Source organism: Cylas formicarius, unplaced genomic scaffold (assembly GCF_029955315.1).
Source record: "Cylas formicarius isolate icCylForm1 unplaced genomic scaffold, icCylForm1.1 PGA_scaffold_5__7_contigs__length_24384050, whole genome shotgun sequence".
In the NCBI taxonomy this organism is placed as follows: domain Eukaryota; kingdom Metazoa; phylum Arthropoda; class Insecta; order Coleoptera; family Brentidae; genus Cylas; species Cylas formicarius.
This window is the reverse complement of record NW_026844341.1, coordinates 11,240,924-11,261,869: the sequence shown is the minus strand read 5'-3', so window position 1 is coordinate 11,261,869 and position 20,946 is coordinate 11,240,924. Positions and strand designations below refer to the sequence as shown.

Below are 20,946 nucleotides of genomic sequence, written 5' to 3'. Positions count from 1 at the left end.
ACTGCGCCACGATAATCAAAGAAAACAATAAGCAAACCATTGACATTTGATCGAACTTGACGTTCCTTTTTCGATCCTGGGGATTCTGGGCTTTGGTTTCCATGTTATTACTATATACCTATGATTCGTCACCACTTGTGTGACTTTTTTGAGCATATCAGTATCATCATTGGTGTCGTTTAACAGCTCTTGAGCGATGCTTCATTGACGGTCCATTTGTTCAAACTTAAGCACTTTCGGAACAAATTTTGAAAAAAAATTTTTTTTTTTAAATTGCATGGCAAGAGCCAATAAAGATGCCGACGTCTTCAGCCACTCCTCTAATAGGGATTCGACGATTATTCAAACCATTTGTTTCACTTCTGGCGTGCTGGGTGCGAGGTTTGTCATCGGCGACTTTTCGGTCATTTTGGAACAGCCTGTACCACTTATAAACATTTTTATGCTCAAAGTAGATTCACCATATGTAAATTAAATATAAATATTTTATGTAAATTTCTTTTTTCCATTTTTTTGACTGCGGAGAATCGCCAAGCACACAAAACACGTGTAACGCTTCTGTCTCACAAAAAAAGTAAACATGCAAACTGGCTGAAACTGTGTTTTAGGGACTTGTGTACCAACATACCCAAAAAAAAAATCGAAGATCGAATGTACATACCCCGCCCAATTACAACAGTCACTTTACTCTTTGAATACACCTCGTATGCGGGACAATCACAAGAACGTTGAAGAACAGGAAAGAGACACAATTAAAATTCTACATAGCAATAATCGACTTTAAAGTAAGCTACAGACAAAGAGAAAAAAAGAAGGCGGGTTCTAGGTTCAAGGAGTGAAATATTTTAGAAGAGTCAAAGACTGTAGAAAATGAGACCAAATAAGAAATGAAAACATCAGAAAAGAGTTAACATATATGGGCCAAAAGAAAAGATCAAAAATAATAAAAAAAGGCCATGCAAACAGGATGAGGCCGCCTAGAAGATGGATACCGTAATTAATACCTTCAGTGGAGATGATAAGATGACCTCGTTAACTTTTTCTATTTCCAACCACCTTCTGGTATTATTGCTTATAGGCCCTGTGTGTCAACCGATCACTACCATTCAAACTAAAATTCAGTGATACGTCGACATTATTAATTAACTCTCTTAAGCCCTATATAATATTAAAATATTAAAATACATTAAATTAAAATTGTAAAATCATGTCTCTACTATCAAAACTGTCATATATATTTTTTTTAATTTGGCATAATTAGGATAAACATCTTTTGCGACAAATAATAAATTGCGGTTTCTAATCGAACAATTTGTCACTTTTTTTGCCGCGTAATTTACACCGTCGTTAACCTTCGCTGGAATGTATTTTCCCGCCATTCCGGAAGCTGTATAAATATAAATAATTACGTCCATAGCGTAACGCGATAGTTTTGTTCAAAAATGTGTTTTTTTAAAGAGGCGAATATTGTCTATATCGGCTGTTTTATTGTTGCGTTGAGTGTAAATATATTAACCAAGCTGTAGTTCTTTCCAAAATCACTTTTCGTTTTAAGCTGGCTCAAGATTTGATCGTCGACCTTCCCGATGGAACAATTCGAGGATCCGAGATCACCTTCCAGGACAAGCGTTATTACGCTTATAGAGGAATTCCTTTTGCAGCTCCACCGATCGGAAAACTAAGGTTTCAGGTAAAGCAACAAATGGATATTAGTGCTGAACGGTATTATTGCAGACGTCCGATATTTCGCATCTATTTTTCAGATTTAGATCCTTACCTGAGTCGGTGTTTTTTATCATAATTTTCCTCATCCCGTGTGTGGTTGGAGAAATATCAAAAATATTTTTTCGCTTTAAGTAATTGAATTGGATATTTTAAGTTTCAATAGATTCTTCCAAGATTAGAAAATACGAGCTAAATGTTAGCGTGCCTTGCTCAGTCCGAATTTCTTCATGAAAATCAGTCCGGAAATGATAAAATAACACTTGGGACGTATTAGAAAACCCCAGTTAAATAAGCTGATTTTTCAATCGCTTAAAGCTTAAATCTGAAAAATAATTTAACCTTTTTTAAATCGCATATGCAAGACAAACAAACCCATGGGTCGAATTTTCTGATAATGCAAAAAAAAAATCTGCAGCTCTTTTTCTTTTACTTTAATTCCTTATTAGGGCTCTGGTAAGTAACTGGCAGAAAGCGGTTTGGTCAATAATTTATGACGTATGAATTCATATTTACTATGTTTTACTTAAGTCGAAATAAATTAGCATAATTTATGATCTTTGTTTGTTTGTTTTTGGGGGGGGGGGGGGGGGAGCTAAAAGCATTGCCTCAAATGACTGATGTTGGTGAAAGGTAGACCCGGTGGCGGTTAAGATTGTTTGAAGAATTTTAGTTTTATCGAATAAGATTTGATGTTCGGTTTCATAATTGTGTTCGGCAACTGCTGATAAGTTTATTTGTCGTAGTCTTCAGTTATATTGGTTTAGGATTTCGCGGCCCGTTGATAAGCTATTATCTTGATTGGGGTTTAAAGACCGTCGTCGGTTGGAATTACTTCCTAACGTTTCGCTAGTACGAGTGGCGAGCTTCTTCAGAGGTCCTTCCATCTCCGATGTTGGACGTAAACTGACGATAAATACAACGTGCGCAGGAGAAATCGTCAGTCTACGTCCAACATCGGAGATGGAAGGACCTCTGAAGAAGCTCGCCACTCATGCTAGCGAAACGTTAGGAAGTAATTCCAACCGACGACGGCCTTTAAACCCGAATCAAGATAATAGCTTGTCTTCAGTTATGTTCTTGTAATGTATTCATTCTTTGCCGCACATGCATGCAATGCTGTAAATTCCTTGGATCTGAAGCGGACCGAAGGTATTGAGAAATTTTTGGACTAGCACTAAATCTGATTGTGACGTTATATTTCTTGAGGACTTTTGATATGTGGTCAGTAATTTTTTCAATGTAAAGTAGGACAACAGTGGCAAGTGTGGTTTTGCTTTCTCACTCATTCTCTTTGGAAGGTTATGTATTTTGAAATAGAACGTTCTATATCTCTAATGGTGAAATTATTAGAGAGAAGAGCAGATATAACGTGTTTTAATTCTGGATTAAGTGACTCGGATTGAGATAGTTTTACGGCTTTGCAAAAAAAAACTTGATAACCGAAAACCTACACAAAAACATACATTGTAGATCTTTTGATAAGTATATCTAAGAATGAAAGATTATCTAATTTAATAGTAGTAGTTTAATTTAATTTAATAGTAGTAATTTTTAAATGACTTAAATGTTTAAATGACTATGAGTTTAAATGACTAAGAAAATCTGGAAAGGATTCTTGACCATGAGTTCAATTAACAAAAGTATCATTATACGCTTTCATAATTTTTGTTTTGGATGGAAGGTGTAAAGGACGTTCTTTTCATAGGCTTCCATATATATATTCGGGTTCACTTGTGATAAGGGAAAACTCATAGCTGTTCCCGACGCTTGACGTAGTTAGTTCCGTAGCAAGGGCTGCGATTTGGTGTGAACCTGCTAGATTGTCAACTCTGAACGTAAAAATGAACTGGTTAGATCGAATCAAAATTTAATTACTTTTAACGTGAAAAAAGAGCTTTCAAAGGATAGTTCACGTCCCATATTATGCAAAACGGATATAAGAAAAATATGGCCATTGTTTGGATACCGAAATATAAAAGTTCGTTTTCAAACACAATGTTACTTCTCAAGAGAGCTAAAGCTTAAGCTTCGTCTTGTATTTGACAGACGTGATAATTTTTGTTCTCAGAGTCCGGTACCGCCTAACCCGTGGGATGGCATCTTGGAGGCCAACGAAACACAACGCTGTTGTATATCCATGTCACCAGATAACCAGATGAGTGAAGATTGTTTGTACCTGAATGTATACACTCCTGCAAGAAAGGCAAGTACGAATTGCTCTGAACAGTATACAGGATGTATCATAGTGATCGGAACATCCGATTTTTTGGGAAAAGCAGAACGGATTAAATTGGCTAAATGTTTGGTCAGAGGTTTTTGATGGATCCAAAGTATTTTCAGTGTTGCAATACTGCTGTTTGCATCAAAAAGTACCGACAACTTTGATTTTTCCACCAACATATCATTTCATTTTTTACTCTGTTCTTACTTGCTGATACCCATCTCTGGAGATTGCAAGATACTTGTTTAGGTACATATTTTTTGACAGAAAGAGCTCCAAGTTAAAATTATTATTGCTGGGATAAAGTGAATATTAAGCTGCAATTCTGACTGAAATTTGCCAGTATCCTGAGTACTGCTTTCTTTTGGAGTAGTAACTTATGCGATATACCGGGTAATTCAAGCTTCCCCCCCTTAAGAAAAATAAAACTGCAAATGCAACTTCAGCAGAGGGGATTTGGCATATCAATGTAAGGTTCCACAAAGTTTCCATTCTTGAAGAATATATTTTTTAAACCCTCTTTAAAAACGTTTTTTTCTATCTTAATTCGGTTGAAAGCTATGGGACTCTAGAGTTGCACATCAGTTGTTTTCAAAGACAATTGCTTTTTAACGGTTAAATTCAACAGAAACAACAAGAATGAAGTAAGAATTACTATTATTAAAATTCAAATTTTTTGGTTCGAATTCTGAACTGCCATAGAGTTTTTCAAATTACGCCCAACTTTAATTTCAGTAACACTTTCTGATATGTCCTTGTCCCGTCCTTTATAAGCCCTGTTTTTAGGTGTTTCTCAAATATCAAAATCTAATGGTGTTAAGTCGGAAGATTTTGAGGGCCATTTGTTTCAAAACCGTTATTAAAAACTGCTGGACCTGTCTGGCTAAGCAGGGTGTGTACTGCAGTAGCAGTACACACCCTGCTTAGCAGTACACAGTTTTATTTCTAATATTGTATATAAAGATCTTGTTCTCCTGATTTCAAAAATATATAGATTGTTAATATTTGAATAAACCGTTCTTGATTTATTCAAGTATCAATTTTTGATTAACAAGAGAGATGTTGATCGAGCTGGCCAAGCGTTTAGTGTGGCGTATTGTGCCGCTTCACTTTAAATCGAAACGTTTAGTTAGGAAAATGGAAGACAATCGTCAAGTAGTTCTTCTTTTATATTCCAATAATAATAAAATAGCTGCAGTTCAACGGCAATATCGTCAGATTAACCCTGGGCGACTAGTACCGTCAGCTGACACAATCAAACGCGTTATTCGCTAATTTAATGAAACTAAAAGTCGAAAAAAAAAAGAACCGTTGTTAGAAATGAAGATGACATCATGAATAGTTTGCTATTTTTATGAGTAATAATTAAAAATTAAATAAATTTATGTAACATTTAGAAAATCCCAAAAGTTTTATCTCAATTTACTCTAGTTCAAGGCCTATTTGAAGGAAATAAAATTCAACGGTTATATTTTAAAGCAATTTTGGAGGCATATAACAGAGGATCCTGATTTTTGGGGAAAAATTATATCTACTGATGAAAGATAAGAATTATTGGACAAATGTCAAAATGTCAAAATGACAAAATATCATCCGTTCGCTCGTTGGACTCCGACTGGAATCCTGCAGACGTTTCGCCAAAATCTCACTTGGCATCTTCAATGCTCGCGCGAGCATTGAAGATGAATGATGATGAATTTATATATATATATATATATATATATATATATATATATATATATATATATATATATAAATATATATATATATATATATATATATATATATATATATATATATATATATATATATATATATATATATATATATATATATATATATATATATATATATATATATATATATATATATATATATATATATATATATATATATATATATATATATATATATATATATATATATATATATATATATATATATATATATATATATATATATATATATATATATATATATATATATATATATATATATATATATATATATATATATATATATATATATATATATATATATATATATAATATAAATAAATAATAAAATATATGATCCTTGGATAGACAGACAGAGCACAATTTAGTGGCCGGCTGGAAGTCAGGATTTAAATCCTCTTCATATTTTCCTATTGGGATTTTTAAAAAGCCGAGTATACAATGACAAAAAATACGAGTATTTCGCCAAAGGAATGAACAATAAATATTCAATGCTCAATAGAAATCATCCATACTATTTTTGAATACGAATGAATATTAGAAAATGTCTCTGAAATCATTGTGGATTATGTTCTTTTAGTATTATTGGTTAATGATTACTTATTAAAATATAAAAGACGAATTACTTGAAGCTTTTCTTACTCTGAGTAACCCTGGTCAACTTGATTAACATCTATCTAGTTAATCAAAAAATTACACTTTATTAATTTAACTTATATATTTTTGAAAACAGGATGAAAAGATATTTAGTCGTAGCAAAAATTATATATCGTATTCCATTTCAAAATTAAAAATTTGCCACTGTTTCTCAACTTTACGATGCGCATTTGTTGTGAGTATGCAAATATAAAAAATAACGTTGTACAAGAATGTTTTCTGGAGTAGAAAGCTAGTCGCCGACTTCAATCTTCTCAGTTCCTACAATTGTAGAGCTGCTCCCCTGGGCTCGAGCCTTAACCTCGACTGTCAAGTGGAACGCTCAAGTCTTTGGACGACCTCAGTCGACGCAGCCGAACCTGTTCCAAAGGAAGATCTCTGTTAGAAAGAACCCCTTTTGCACTCTCCTTAACACTGTGCATTTTACTGTTTATCTTGGGTTAAAAATTTTCGGGAAGTGTTTCACTAGAGTGAAAAAAGAAGCGTTGAATAGAAGATCCAAGATCCAGTAGACGCTTAATGAAAAATATGTCTTGTCTGATAATAGATTATTAGATGCATTTAAGAGATTTTCCCTCCCCCCACTTTTCCCCATCCAGTAGTATTGCAAACAGATTATTGCCAGTGCCGAGTGATTGAATAATTTGTTGTTGGCAACTTGATTATCAAAGTTGGAGTTTAAAATTTTTTATTAGTTGTAATTGTTTTCAGTATTTAATCCGTCTTCTTCAACACGCCGCACTTCTCGCATTGCAGTTTTTAATTTTTCCGAAATTTCTGATATTTTTTAGATCACCGAGAAACTACCCGTACTGTTCTGGATATACGGTGGTGGTTTCACCATTGGATGCACATCCGACGTTCTAACTGGACCTTTCTATCTCTTAGATGAAGATGTGATAGTCGTGTACGCTAACTATAGGCTGGGATTGTACGGGTTCCTATCCACTGAAGATGATGTAGTTTTGGGCAACGCAGGGCTGAAAGACCAGTTGCTGGCGATGAAGTGGACTAAGAACAATATTGCTCTTTTTGGTGGAGATCCGGAAAAAATAACCATATTTGGCGAAAGTGCAGGCGGTATTTCAGTGGGAGCACATATAGTCAACACAAAATCGGCCGAGCTGTACAGAGCTGCAATTTGCCAGAGCGGCTGTTCGCTGACTTATATTCCAAACGTTTCAACCCAGACTAACGCCCGACAGGCCGCTTACGACTACGCAAAATATGTGGACCCGACGATTTCCGAACAAAACACGACCACTGAAATTCGAGATTTTCTACAAAGCCTACCGGCCAACGTGCTGACTCCGGCATACAGCGCAAATAGTCGTGTAAGAACAAAAACAACCGTACTAAATAGTCGAGCAGTGTGCATTACAATTGTAGTGTATCGTAATCAGTGGCAGCAAACGAAGGAACAAGAGTTTCACAATGTTTATTTTAAGCAAGTTTTATTTAATCGAGCTTCTTAAAAACATTAAAGTTTTCCTTCAAATTATGGCATAATATTCATACCAGGTGGCGCAATACGGTGGCAAAATAGGGAAAATTTGTTTTAATAATTGTTGATTAAAATCAGAAGATAAAAACTCAATAGAAAAGAAACATTTTTAAAATATTTGCATTTATATACAGGGTGTTTCATAAAAGCGTGGAAATTCTTTGGAATACGTTATTATATTTTTGCATAATACGATTCGCCAAAGAAATGCTTATATTCCATTCAAATACGAATACAGTCACAGCCGCAGGAAATGAAACTGACTTCGTAAAATGACACTTTCCACACGCCAGATCGGTGTATAATTGAGTATTTTGAAGAAGGAAGTACAATAATGGGTGTTTTTTTTCGAAGTATAGAATTTTAAGTTGGCATTACTGTTCAAGATGCCGACCGATTTAACAGCTGTCAAGTGTCAGTTTAGTTTGGTAATTCATCAAACGATCATCAAGTAAGGCGTAGATTCGTCGAATGGGCCCAAAACGAGATTGTTGTTCCCGATTTTCATAAGCGAATTTTGTTTAGCGATGAAGCGCACTTCTGGTTGAACGACTATGTCAACAAACAAAACTGCTGCATTTGGAGCGAAGCTAATTCTCAAGTGTATGTCGAAACACCGTTACATCCAGAAAAACTGACTGTTTGGTGCGCTTTATGGGCTGGTGGAATCATTGGTCCTTACTTCTTCAAAAACGATGATAGCCAGAACGTTACAGTCAATGGTGATCGGTATAGAGCTATGATTACTAACTATTTCATTCCTGAATTGAATAACCATGATGTCCAGGAGATGTGGTTTCAACAAGACGGCGCAACATGTCACACAGCTCGTGCCACAATCGATTTATTGAAATACACGTTTGGTGACCGCCTAATTTCACGTTTTGGACCTGTGAATTAGCCTCCAAGATCTTGTGATTTAACACCGCTAGACTACTTTCTGTCGGGCTATGTAAAGTCATTGGTCTATGCGGATAAGCCACAAACGCTTGACTAGTTGGAAGACAATATTCGCCGTGTTATTGCCGATATACGACTGGAATCCTGCATCCGACTGAAATCCTGCAGATGTTTCGTCAAAATCTCACTTGGCATCTTCAATGCGCGCTCAATGCTGCCAAGTGAGATTTTGGCGAAACATCTACAGGATTCCAGTCGGAGTTCAACAAGCGAACGGATGATATCCCGGAATTATTAGAATATTTTCGTTTTTGTTTAGATTCCTTAAGGCTTGCATTTCTTCTCTGCTTAAGTTTGGTTGCGGTGGTTTTGACTGTCTTAAGACTCTGGCGACATCTTGCCTAATTAACTCCGCTACATAGACGAAACAAGATATATATATATATATATATATATATATATATATATATATATATATATATATATATATATATATATATATATATATATATATATATATATATATATATATATATATATATATATATATATATATATATATATATATATATATATATATATATATATATATATAAATTTTATTATTCATTTACAAAAATATGGTAACTTATTGCTGTCTAGTAAGCCCTAGTCCTAAATAAGATGTACATTTACACTTTAAATTTTAAAAGTCGACTTGAAAACAATCAAAAATCACTAATTTACATGAAGTTCTGAAACATATTTTCCCTTACTTAGAAAACACTGTGGCGATATTAACGTAATATTTTAGGATGCACTTGGTTTTCAGCAGCTTTAATTCGCCATAGTAACTCTTCTCGACTGTCTGTGGGTTTACATCCGATGACCGAGCTGGCAAATTTATTGGGCCATCTCGACTAATTATTCACTTGTTTGCAAAATTTTCTTCTAACCAGTTTTTTACACCCTGATCAAAGTCAGGTGTTCCGTCTTGCTGAAAGAACATCTCCAAGCGAGTACGCATGGGAGAATCTTCTAAAAATTCCACCAGATCGTTTGTAAGGATTTAATTTATTTGTTTACAAGCGCCACAGGTAAAACAGGAATAAAATAAAACTAGATTATTTGCTAATAACATATCATTTACAGTGTGTCTTCTGATTGTCATTAGCTACAATTGTTATTTTAGTAAAACAATAATTGCTTTCTAGTTCTGTAAACGGGAACATTAACATTTATTTGTTAAAGTAAATTTAGATCATCAAATTTACTATGAGCTATTTTGTATAGATAAAAAAAATATTTCTCTTAGATCATTCCAGAAATATATTCAAATTATATAAATTAGAGACAGTTGATATACTTTTGATAAAAGCATGTTAAAATACGGATGTCTTTTATGACACCGAGTTATATATATATTTTTATAAATTATACTTTAAAAAATCTCCACAAACGCAGGCAATATAGGGACGTGTCTATAGATTCCTAAATCTGCTTTATTACCTTTTTGAAAATTGGGCATAATTTTACCTCTTTCCAAACATCTGGAAATGTATCTATATGCAAGGCAAGTACAGTAAAGTTAGGGGAGAAGTTGTAGTATTTGCAAAAGCACTTATCCATTTGCAAAAGCATTTAGCCTGTCCTGTCATTATATTCCTTTTGACCAAGTACATTATCTGATGTAGAAACAGTATCTTTCTTGTTTTTCATATGCTCCCACAATGATCTAGAGTCTGCACAGATATCCTCGTGTACTTATCAACATACAAGTTATATGCTATTTTGATATCGCGTTTTGGTTAGTTTAGCTTTAAATTGAGTAAAGTTTCTTTGGCCTTCGATTTTTCCAGACCATTTATATTTAATTTTTAATTTATTCTTATTTTTAATATCTCTTATGATACTGACTAAAAAACACACTGGATATTCTTTCTTCCCGATGCTTTTTGAAATAGAAGTATTAACTGTTTCATATATTTTGCCATAAAAGCATGCAACAGGGTGTAAACCTACCATATAATCAATTTGGAAAATAAATATTAATGATGATATCTACCCAAACATTAAAAGTTGTCGATTGCTGTGAATCCACTGGAAGGGGGATTTTCTCGTCATATGTTTATATAAAAAACTAGGGCTTAATGGAGTATGCTGTTATAGTTTGGCTCACTAATTTCGAGACATCCTGTATTTTTACGAATTTTTTAATTCAAAAGGCACCCTGCGTAGAATGTATCGTTTAAAATTCAAACGACGGTATTTCCGCTCATACTGAAAGTTTGACTTGCCCATTGCCCATTGCCTTACAGTGTCTGAAAATTATTCGTTTGGCACATATTAAGCCACCCAAATTTCAACTCGCTATCTGAGACATTAACCTAATAAATGAATATACAATATCGACAATACCAAAGATTACTTCCTATCGGTGATAAAACTTCGAATGCTGCGCTGCTGCTGCGGGGTGTTTAGGCGCAATTAACAAAATAATGTAATTTTTTATAGACAGGAATATCCATTGAAGTTGAACACGAAGATGCTTACGTCACAAACCTCAGTTTTCCTCTACTCGAGTCTGGAAACTTCAATCAAGTCCCTGTAATAATTGGGACCACATCAGCGGAAACACTCCCTCTGTTTGCTATTCTGGGTGGTAAGTAACAAAAATCGACAAAGCAAATCAGTTACAGTTTCCGCTTTTAACCCTTCCAACGAGTTTAGAACGAAACCTTTTATTTTAACTTTCTTACAAATAGGGTTTTCAATAAGGGCGGGTAGATGACTCTTTAGCCGTCTGAATGAGCAATGATCTCTTTAATGTTCAATGTAAGTGCATCGGTCGATTGTGGTTTCCTTGAATAGCCCTGCGAGTTGAAATACCACCACAAGAGACTAACGCACTCAAATCGCTTGAATTGGCGTCATGAGAAATTGGTTATCGTCGTTTTGTAGCCATCGCCGTTGATGCTGATAATGTCATATTCCTTGTTACGCCAAATATTCATCCATCGCCTCGTCGTTAAATATGATTTTTTATCCAAAATTGGGGTCCTGTTTCAAAACGATTTTGAAGCCCAGTAAGCCAACAAATAGTTTTCATTAAGGAAAATACAAATTTTAAATTGATGGGACGCTTGTGACCCAGTTCCACGTCACAAGTGTTGCTCATAACATGCCTCAAACATGGTTCATACATGATTCTCATGCATTTAAAATAATAAATGGCGGTGCTGGTAGCATTTCAGTAGCATTTCTCAAATCTGCTATTTTTAGCTACTGGACGGAAAATTATTTATTTTGTGAGGCTCCCCACAAAAAGAAATCCAAAATCGGACTAGGAAAAGTGGTTCTAAGATAGGCACCTCAAATTTTTTTCAATAATTTCTAAAATTCTCAATTTTCAAAATTATTTTCAAAATTACAAACTATAAAACTATATTTGGTGCTGTGTGTCACAAGTTCAAATTGTGTGTTTTTAAGGTCGTTTGAACCCGCGATTTAATAATTTCAATAATTTCAACAGAACCTTCCTGCAAGAAATACTTGGAATAATTCGCGTTGAAGCAAATAGTTTTTCTTAGACTGTAAGTTTTTGGGTAAATTTTTGCAAAACAACGCGAATACATTCATTCACATGCCGTCAGAGTTGACATACGTCAAAATTCAAACCGTGCGTTAAAATTTCCGAATACCTCAGATTGCTCTCAAATCCGAATATCCCGGAAATATCCGAAGTGGAGCCACTGGATCCGTAGGATAAGATACTCACGTGGTAAAGTGACGCTTGCCGCACACTAGATCGATATATAATTAGGTATTTTACAGAAGGGAGTAGAAAATTCCTTTTATCCGGTTATCTTCTTTCTGGGGATCTATAGTTTTGAATAGAAGAAAATAAATTATGAAAAAGTTCTAAAGCGTCATCCGTATTTTCAACAGTTCAACAGGGTTCTCAGCAATTTCAAAATTTTTAGACTATTTCGTAAAGGCGTGCAGTAATAAAACATCTCAAAGAAACTTCCACAGGTTGCTGTAATACTCTTTAAAAAACTTCTGGATTAATCCTGCTTCTTGTTTTTGTTGAATCGAACTTGCTAACGTTTCGCCAATCATCCTATTAGCTGTTGAAACAATTTTCAATCAAGCTCTGAAGAAGCCAACAGAATGATGAGATCCAGAAGTTTTGTAAATAGTAATAATATCTCATTAGGTATGCTGCAAAGGGCTACTAGGAGTGTGAGTCTCTTAAACTGTTTGGCATTGATTTTATTGCAAGTTTCTTTCTTTTTAACGGGTGTAGGTAGTACTTTTGGTCGTCCATTCTCACTAGTACTGAAAATGGTGTGCCAAAGGAATCACAGTAGGATACTCGTAAGAAAGAAAAACATTTATTTTAACAGAATAAAAATTAGGCATTATGTAAATGCTTAATATTAGATATCCTTATTTTCGATTAATCATTGTAAAAAAACACGTCAATATAGGAACTGCCAACTTTTCTCGGCCTTATAATTAATTTTGAAAAAGTATTTTCTTGCCCAACGTTTAGTTAATATTCAAATTTATAACACAACTTACAAAAAACACAAACCGCAGTATTCTGACAGAAACTCAAGAATGTCTGAATTCTATTCTATTCTATTCTGAATTCTATTCTTAGAACTCTATTTCCATCAGCTACAAACAATTACACTAAAGATTCGAAATAATGTTCTTCTATTGCCTAAAGATCCTCTTTAGAACATCAGATTTCTTAACTGTCGCGAACCACAGACATTTACGATAGTTTATTCACTTGTTTGGGAGCGCTTGGTTGTTTTCGATATATTTTAACAATGGATTTTCATTATAAAATTTTCCTTTAAATTTTGCACAGTCTTGAAAAGGTAAAAATATTGACACTCACATGTTGCCTGCTGCCCGTGCAAAGTCGGATATAAAGACCCTTTTCAAAACTTTTCTAGAGTGATGCGTAAAAATCTCGGCAGATTTTTAATAAATTTGGTACGAGAACATTGTTAATTTATCGTTTATCTTTTTGAGATATTTCTTTTTGAAAATTTTAATTGTTGTCAAAGAGGCGTATAGTCCATTTCAGAAAGCCGTTGAGTTACAAAGACTAAGAGTGATCTAAGGAATACTTAAGCCATTTTAGTTGTTATTGCTCATTTATTAAAATCATCATCATCATCAATTTTTCAAAGAAACTTCCGCAGGCTACTGTGATATTATTTACAAAACTTACGGATCCCTCCTGCGCCGCAGGAGTTTTATAAATAGTATAATCAACATCATCTGAGGAAGAGATGCGTCGTTCTGATCGATCAAGCTGTCAGGATTCTATATTTTCTCCTCCTCTTTAATTGCCTGCTTCTGTGGTGTCACAGCAGCTTAAGGTCTTGAATGTAGTTTTGCATTTTGCCGCAAACCCTTTACATAATAAGTCTTAAGCAAGTAAATTATTTCCTGTGATTAAAATATTGTAACAAATGATGATACTTATAGTTTTTGAAATTTTGAATATGCGATGCTACCTAATACCATCTCAATGAACAATTCGCCTGTGTGTACATATAGTTTGTTCGCAATAAGCAATGATGTTATTCTGATCATCATAGTTCATTTTCTTATGTCAAAGTCAGTGCTAACCACATGAATCAGCCACTGTCGCAGTATTGATTATATAATTGTGGACAGAATAGTCATGCTGCAGGCCGTAGTCTCTTGTAATCGATCGATATGTCAGGTTGTTAATTTAAACTCGAGTCTCATACTAATTAAAATTGCAATGACAAAGGGATGAATTATTAGGACTTATCTTTTTTTCGTTATTATTATTACGTATTCCTAATAGAATCACAGGTTTTCAGTCCGCTTTTCATACTATTTGATTTTTAGGAGAGTTAGCAGCCAGAGCAACAGCAGCAACTATGGATTCGGACTTGGCCTCCCTAATACCGGCTGATCTGGTACCATTGCCGGGTACCAACGCAACGGACGTTGGGTCCCAAATCAGGGAAGCATACGTTGGTCCGAATGGCACATTCGGCGAACATTTGGGTGCCGTTATAGAAGCAAGTGTAAATTATCGATACTTATGGAATGTGTAGGTGCACGAAAGCTTCAAAAAAGCCGAAACTGGTTTTAGTTGATTTTAAATTGAAATTGAATAGGAAATCGGTAACACTGAATTTTTGGAAAATACTTACGGTCGTATATCAATTTTATCTAGCTACTGTAACACTATTTATGCTCACGTTTCACCTAATCATCCTGTTAGCTTCTTCAGTCATCTTAATTGAAATAATTGGTTCGTTTAACTCTGTGCCTGCTTATATACTGTTCGAAAGATGCGGAGCTAAATGAACATCGTCTCGGATGAGTCGCGGTTAAGATTGAATTGGTTTATTAGAATTTTTTTAGTTCTCGGAGTTCTCCTTTTTAGAAGGATTGAAGGCATGCATGGTTGAATAAGATTTGATGTGCGGTTTCATGATAATGTTCGCCAACTGCTGACGAGTATATTTGTCTTAAGATTCTTTTATATTCCTTTAGCCGATATTTTTCGTCCTCAGGGTCGACATTGAAAAAAAAAAATGTTTCACGGGAGAATTGCCTTGCCCGGCTAGCAACCCGTGCTCCCTAAGGGAATTCGTACCAATTAATATAAAAAGAATATATAAAAAAAGCATACAAATTTAGGTGCTATCCAAGCATCTTCTGTCTACGCTACGAGATAGAGTGAGGGTGGCAAAAAGAAAGAAGTAACGTACGGGGACCTTTGGTTTATTAAATTCGACAGGAAAAAAAACCACTAGTTTTATCACAGCTGGGTAGACGTCGCTGGAGATCTTTACATTTAAAAAAATAATAATAAACAACAAATATGAACAAAAGGAAAATCCAAATGATGTTTGGAGAGGCGCTTACGAACGAAGGAAACAAAAGAAAATAATGGCAGCATCATTTAGTGCACAATTATTAGGCGTAATTAAACCTTCAATTATTCTATGATATTATGTGCTGCGCGCCTTGAAAAAAAGAGCAGTTCCTATAGATTAAGCGCTCTCTTTTCTACAGTACAGTCCCGTATTCACTACCTCACAGGTAGGTGAGATGCAGATCTCTGGCAGTACAAAGTCTAGTGATGGCGGCGCGGGATCCGAGCAGATTATTCGGGATCATAGACAACACGTGGTAAAGGAGACCGCTCGCCACCAAGGCAGAACAGGAATGTGAGCAGTAAGAACAGCAAAATGGCGACGAAGAAGGAACACAAAAAAAACCTCCAATCCGGAGGGTTCTTCAAAAATAAGTGGTCGAAGGTAAAGTTAGCGGAAACGTGCTTCAACAAAATCCCACAAAAGTGGACTAGGAAACCAAATACGGGCACCACAATCTGCCCAGCCACAACCAGGTCCCTAATTTATTATTTCCCGGGAGAAACAGATCCTCAACGGGAGTCGATTTCTTCCCTGGAAAACCAAAAGCACGAAAACTTCCGCTCGCTCACTATACACGCACCATCTGATAAGGAAGACCATTCCATCGACTCCTTTTATACGCTCAATACGTCCCATGCACAGCAAACGAAAACTACAACAATTATCATTATAGTATATATATCAAAAAATCGGGCAGCACCCGGTAACAAAGTCAGAACTCCATGTGGATCGATCAATACGAGTGGTGAATCTTGTATCGCGTGTGTTGGGCTTAAGAAGTTCAGAAGGGTTCGCAAGGTCACAAGGTTCCGTATTGCTATAACTCAAAGGCGTATTGTTACGGTAGGTCAAGGATGTGACGTCAGCGTCCAGAACTTATGCAAAATTCAAAAGTTGGTGTGCGAACGGAAAGGCAGTGAAGTTCAAATCAAGTTAAAGAGGTGTAAGACATTACAAATACCTATTTGATGAAGATAGTGATTTTCGAAATGCAGCCGCACTTGGAACCTGAGACAAAGCAATAAATGACAAAACGGACTTTCGGGGGCGCCACATTGTGTTTACATTTGTTGAATAAGAAAATATATATTTCAGTAACGAAGTAACTTTCCATCATATGAACTGCAAATCAGAAGAATACTGAACAAAAGGTAGATGGAGGTAAGCCTTGGGCCCAAAAGTAATAAATAATTGATGATTTTATCTACTAATCCACGGCTTTAGCTATAGATCTGATAACCCGACCATCGATTTTAGGGACTCTCTAGGGACACACAGATACAAACTATAGAAAGGATAGCCCTCTCGTAGCCCTTCACTGATCCTAGAATGATAACAGTAACCTTTGATCTAAAACGCGGAATATTGTTACACATAAGGCCGAGAAAACGTTAGCACACAACTAAAGTACTTTAGAGACAACTAATCATACGGGAATCTTGGAGTTCGGAAAGACCCGAGGAAAGAAACGGTACTTCTAATTGAACCTTGTCTGGTTGGTTCCAAATTTGCCCGGCGGATTCATCATTTGTTATTAAATTAAGTGCTATATCCACATTATGATGCATATTTTGGAATAAAATTTCGAAAAATTGTGGCGTCTTCCCTTTCCTTTGGTATTGATGCTTTTCTGTTCCCCTTCTTATTGTTATTATTAAACGCGGAGTTGTACGAAGTTTTTAAAGCAATTTTACCATTTATCCATCCACTATGAGACTGATTCAGTAAATTGCATGAGATAATTTCAATAACGCATGCTCAGGTCGTTTCACTTTGGCGTTGCCTTTTTTTCGATAGGACTTTCTAAAAATAAAGCTAGTTGTCTTTAAATTTTTAGTAAAAACCCAAATTAAGCTTGTGGACGTTAGTGTTACAAAAATGACGGTGCGGCTTAGTCTATGAAATGTAATTAATTCCTTTTTGTATAAATATGTCGTAGCAGCCCAAGATGTAACAATTTTACCGTACTTATGGACTTTCATTATCCTAATACCAGATAATGGTTGCAGACAAATAGTGCCCCATTTGTATCTAGAAATCGTCTAACCTTATTAAAGAGGAAAGCGTTCGTTGATTGATGGGAGGCGGAAAATGAAGAACATTTAAGAAAAATAATGATCTACGCAAAATTTGAAAATCTGAATCAGCTACACTAATTTTTGCCACAAAACTTTTGTTTTGTATGTTGTTGGAGTATATCCGCCTTCAAATTTGTAGTATTAATTGGAACTGATTATAAAGCAATTTTTAAATAATTACACAAACGCGTTGCCTTTCAAAACAATAAAGTGTATTACAAAAATGTATTTTCAGATAACTAGCGACCAGCTGTTCGTGAGATCAACGTTGAAACAGGCCGAAATTCAGTCAAATTTCGCTCCCGTATACGTTTATCAATTTTCCTTCGCAGGTTCACTAAACTCTCTTCCCAGCATCGAAGGTAACCATTTCAAAGCTAGATTTCCAGAGGTTGTGATAATTAAAATTTGCTTCAGGTGCCGGAAGAGCGGGTCACGTAGAAGATACGCTATACCTTTTTAGCTTCACTCCTTTGGTCGCGGACCGTGACATCTTGATCAGCAAGCAGATTGTGAAGCTCTGGGCTAATTTTGCAAAAACATTGTAAGTGCCATGTTCTTAGCGGAGCAAGTCTCCTGTGGTAATACTTTTTGTAAAATTGAAATTTGTGGTGACTTCATTTTTTGTCTTAGTCTTGTGGAGTTATTTATATAATTTGTCCAGTTTTTTAAGAAACTCTTAATAACTCAAAGTACTTCAGATTTCTTCGCTATTATTCTTTCCTGGAGTCCACTAAAATTAAGCAAGTCAAACAAATATGGGAAACGACATGTTTTTCCTACGTATAAGAAATTTCAAATACTGTTTGTCTTTTATTATTAACTATGTATAAAATCTCGAGATACGTCATATGCTATTAGAGCTACTTATGCCTATGTTAATTTTATGGTTAGTTTCTAGTTTTTTTGTTAATCAAATATTGTTTGTGGCCCTTAATCTATATATAGGTCTTTATTTAAACTCATCAAGAAAAATGTCAGAAAGTGAAGAACAAGAAATTAAGATATCAAAGTTACTGTTAGCTAGTTTTTATATATAAAATAATATCAACTATTTAATTTTTCGTGTTGGTACTTTCAGGAATCCTACACCTGACCCAGCGGATCCACTATTCAACCTCACGTGGCCACAAGTTTCACCGAACAATATTCAGTATTTAGATTTCGATGATGAGATCGCGGTGAAACCGAACAGAAAGGAAAAGCAAATGGCCATGTGGAATGACGTTTACTACACGTACGGTCAGCAGCCTTTTCCTGGATTTTAAAATAGTTTTGATTTTGAATGAGATTATTAACATGTGAATTTTGGTACTACTAAATAAAATCTGAAGCAAGCAACCTACCCTTATTTAGTTCCTATATAAACAGTATTTTTAACTCTAATTTTGTGACTCGGAGCTGTGATCGCGAATCAAAGAAGTCAGTTGGTAATGTCTGTTGTGTAATAATCGAGCGACCAGTAAAAGTTTAGAGAATTTCACGTATTAATTGATTTATTGCGAATAACATTAAATGAATACAATCGTAGGTTCTGTGTATCGCTGTTGTTATTCCACCGGCGGGAGCTGAGAGGCCAGTTATCCTGTCCAGTTGTATTGGGGCAAGGTCGGTCGACACAATTAATAGACTGGACACCTGGCGACTAATTTGAAGTTAGTCACAGTTTCAAAAGAAATAATGTTTCGATTAGAAAATTAGTCTTGATTCAGTAAAACACAGCACTTAATCACCGGTCGTTTCAGGACAACTGAAATTGTTTGAACAGCAACATTCCGTGTACCTACCTACATCTATACTGGGATACAGTTGAACGTATCTTCCACGTTTTCACTCCAAGGGTTTACTGTTTTATGATCACTAGGGATCCAGTTTTACTCGCTGCTGAAGCTCAGATATATATTCTTTGGACTATCTCCACCGAAAAAGTTGAAAAAGTTTCTGCATGCACTGAAATCCTGAGAGAATGCTCTCCTTCAATTTGGTGAAATCGCAGACTGGTATGGTGTTAAGACCTTGGAGCATAAGCTAAAGTAGCATTGAATTTAAACATGCCGTTGTAGAGGGCTATGCAAAGTTGTTCCGAATTTAGAGACGCGTAGCCAATTACTCGTTTTAGGTGCGATTTTACCGATTTAATACCGGCCTTCTAAATACCTCCAAAAGGGAGGTGGAAAGAATTTCTATTCATTCATTATTAGCCTTAAAGAATTTTCGCCTTTTGCGACTACAAAAGTAGTCATGGTCAGATAATATTTGCAAGAATTTGAAGCTAAGTCAAAAACAAGCTCAAAATTGCCTTTGTAGTCATGCAAACAAATAGTATTTCTTTATTTTTTTCTGTTTTGTTTTGTTTTTTTTTTTGCTTTCTACCTTGAAGTAAGGAAATGTCCAGCAAAATCCACACCAAATAGAAAAGGGACAAACGTGTGGCAGGCAAATATCCCATGATATATTGTTCGGGTTTGACATTGAAACGAAAACATCGTATGTTTCGCTTATTGTAAGTAAAAAGATTGTGGTCCAGCATGCAATAAGGCAAGGTGCTCTAAAGTAGAGTAGAAGAATAATGGTAATACGAAAGAGCGTTTTATAAAGGAATCATCAGTCGTTACGTTAAAGACAAAAAATTTCTATAAAAAGAAAAGAAATCATTGGAATTCTAAGAACTATCAAAATAAACAATTTTACAAGAAAAACTCTATATAGACAACTCCATCGTAAGTACCAAAGTTTCATACTTCAACCATTCGTCTGTAATGATTCGCTTTAGTTTGTGAAAGTGTGATATATATCGAATGATGATGACAAGTACATCGTTTATTAATAATAGTTTTTCTTTCTAGAGAGATCCGGAAAATTTAACATCTCAGTTCTACAGAAAATCAGGATGTCACTTTTTTTTTAAATTAGAAATTGAAAACAGATGTATCAGTTTAAAGAACAATGAAATAATAAAATTAAACAAAAGTTTTATAAAGATCAATTAGTAAAGCAACGAATAGGTCAAAGTAAATTCAGTTAACCGGAGAGTAGGGGTGGATTATAGGGCCCCACTGGTCTGCGACGGAATGTACCAGAATTCCCCCTGTGTGGTTTTGGGCTTGCGTTATACACCTGTGACTGCAATTTATAATAAAAAATAAGAGACAGGGAAAAGTAAAACAACAACAAAAAATTATCGACAGGACTA

General features: G+C 35.0%; 1 protein-coding gene across 2 annotated transcripts; it reads left to right on the top strand.

Moving 5' to 3' along the window:
• The first annotated feature begins 1,382 nt into the window (after positions 1-1,382).
• On the top strand, positions 1,383-19,086 carry LOC132701982 (juvenile hormone esterase-like). 2 transcript variants are annotated; one of them, XM_060670348.1, is made up of 9 exons: positions 1,383-1,502; positions 1,556-1,690; positions 3,794-3,928; positions 7,131-7,673; positions 11,237-11,384; positions 14,630-14,805; positions 17,989-18,115; positions 18,171-18,297; positions 18,835-19,086. In XM_060670348.1, the coding sequence occupies exons 1-9, from the start codon at positions 1,443-1,445 to the stop codon at positions 19,019-19,021; spliced, it is 1,638 nt and encodes a 545-aa protein (XP_060526331.1). In that variant the 5' UTR covers positions 1,383-1,442; the 3' UTR covers positions 19,022-19,086. The 2 variants fall into 2 exon arrangements, with proteins under 2 accessions (XP_060526331.1, XP_060526330.1); XM_060670347.1 differs by having other exon boundaries at positions 14,630-14,811.
• The last annotated feature ends 1,860 nt before the right edge of the window (positions 19,087-20,946 follow it).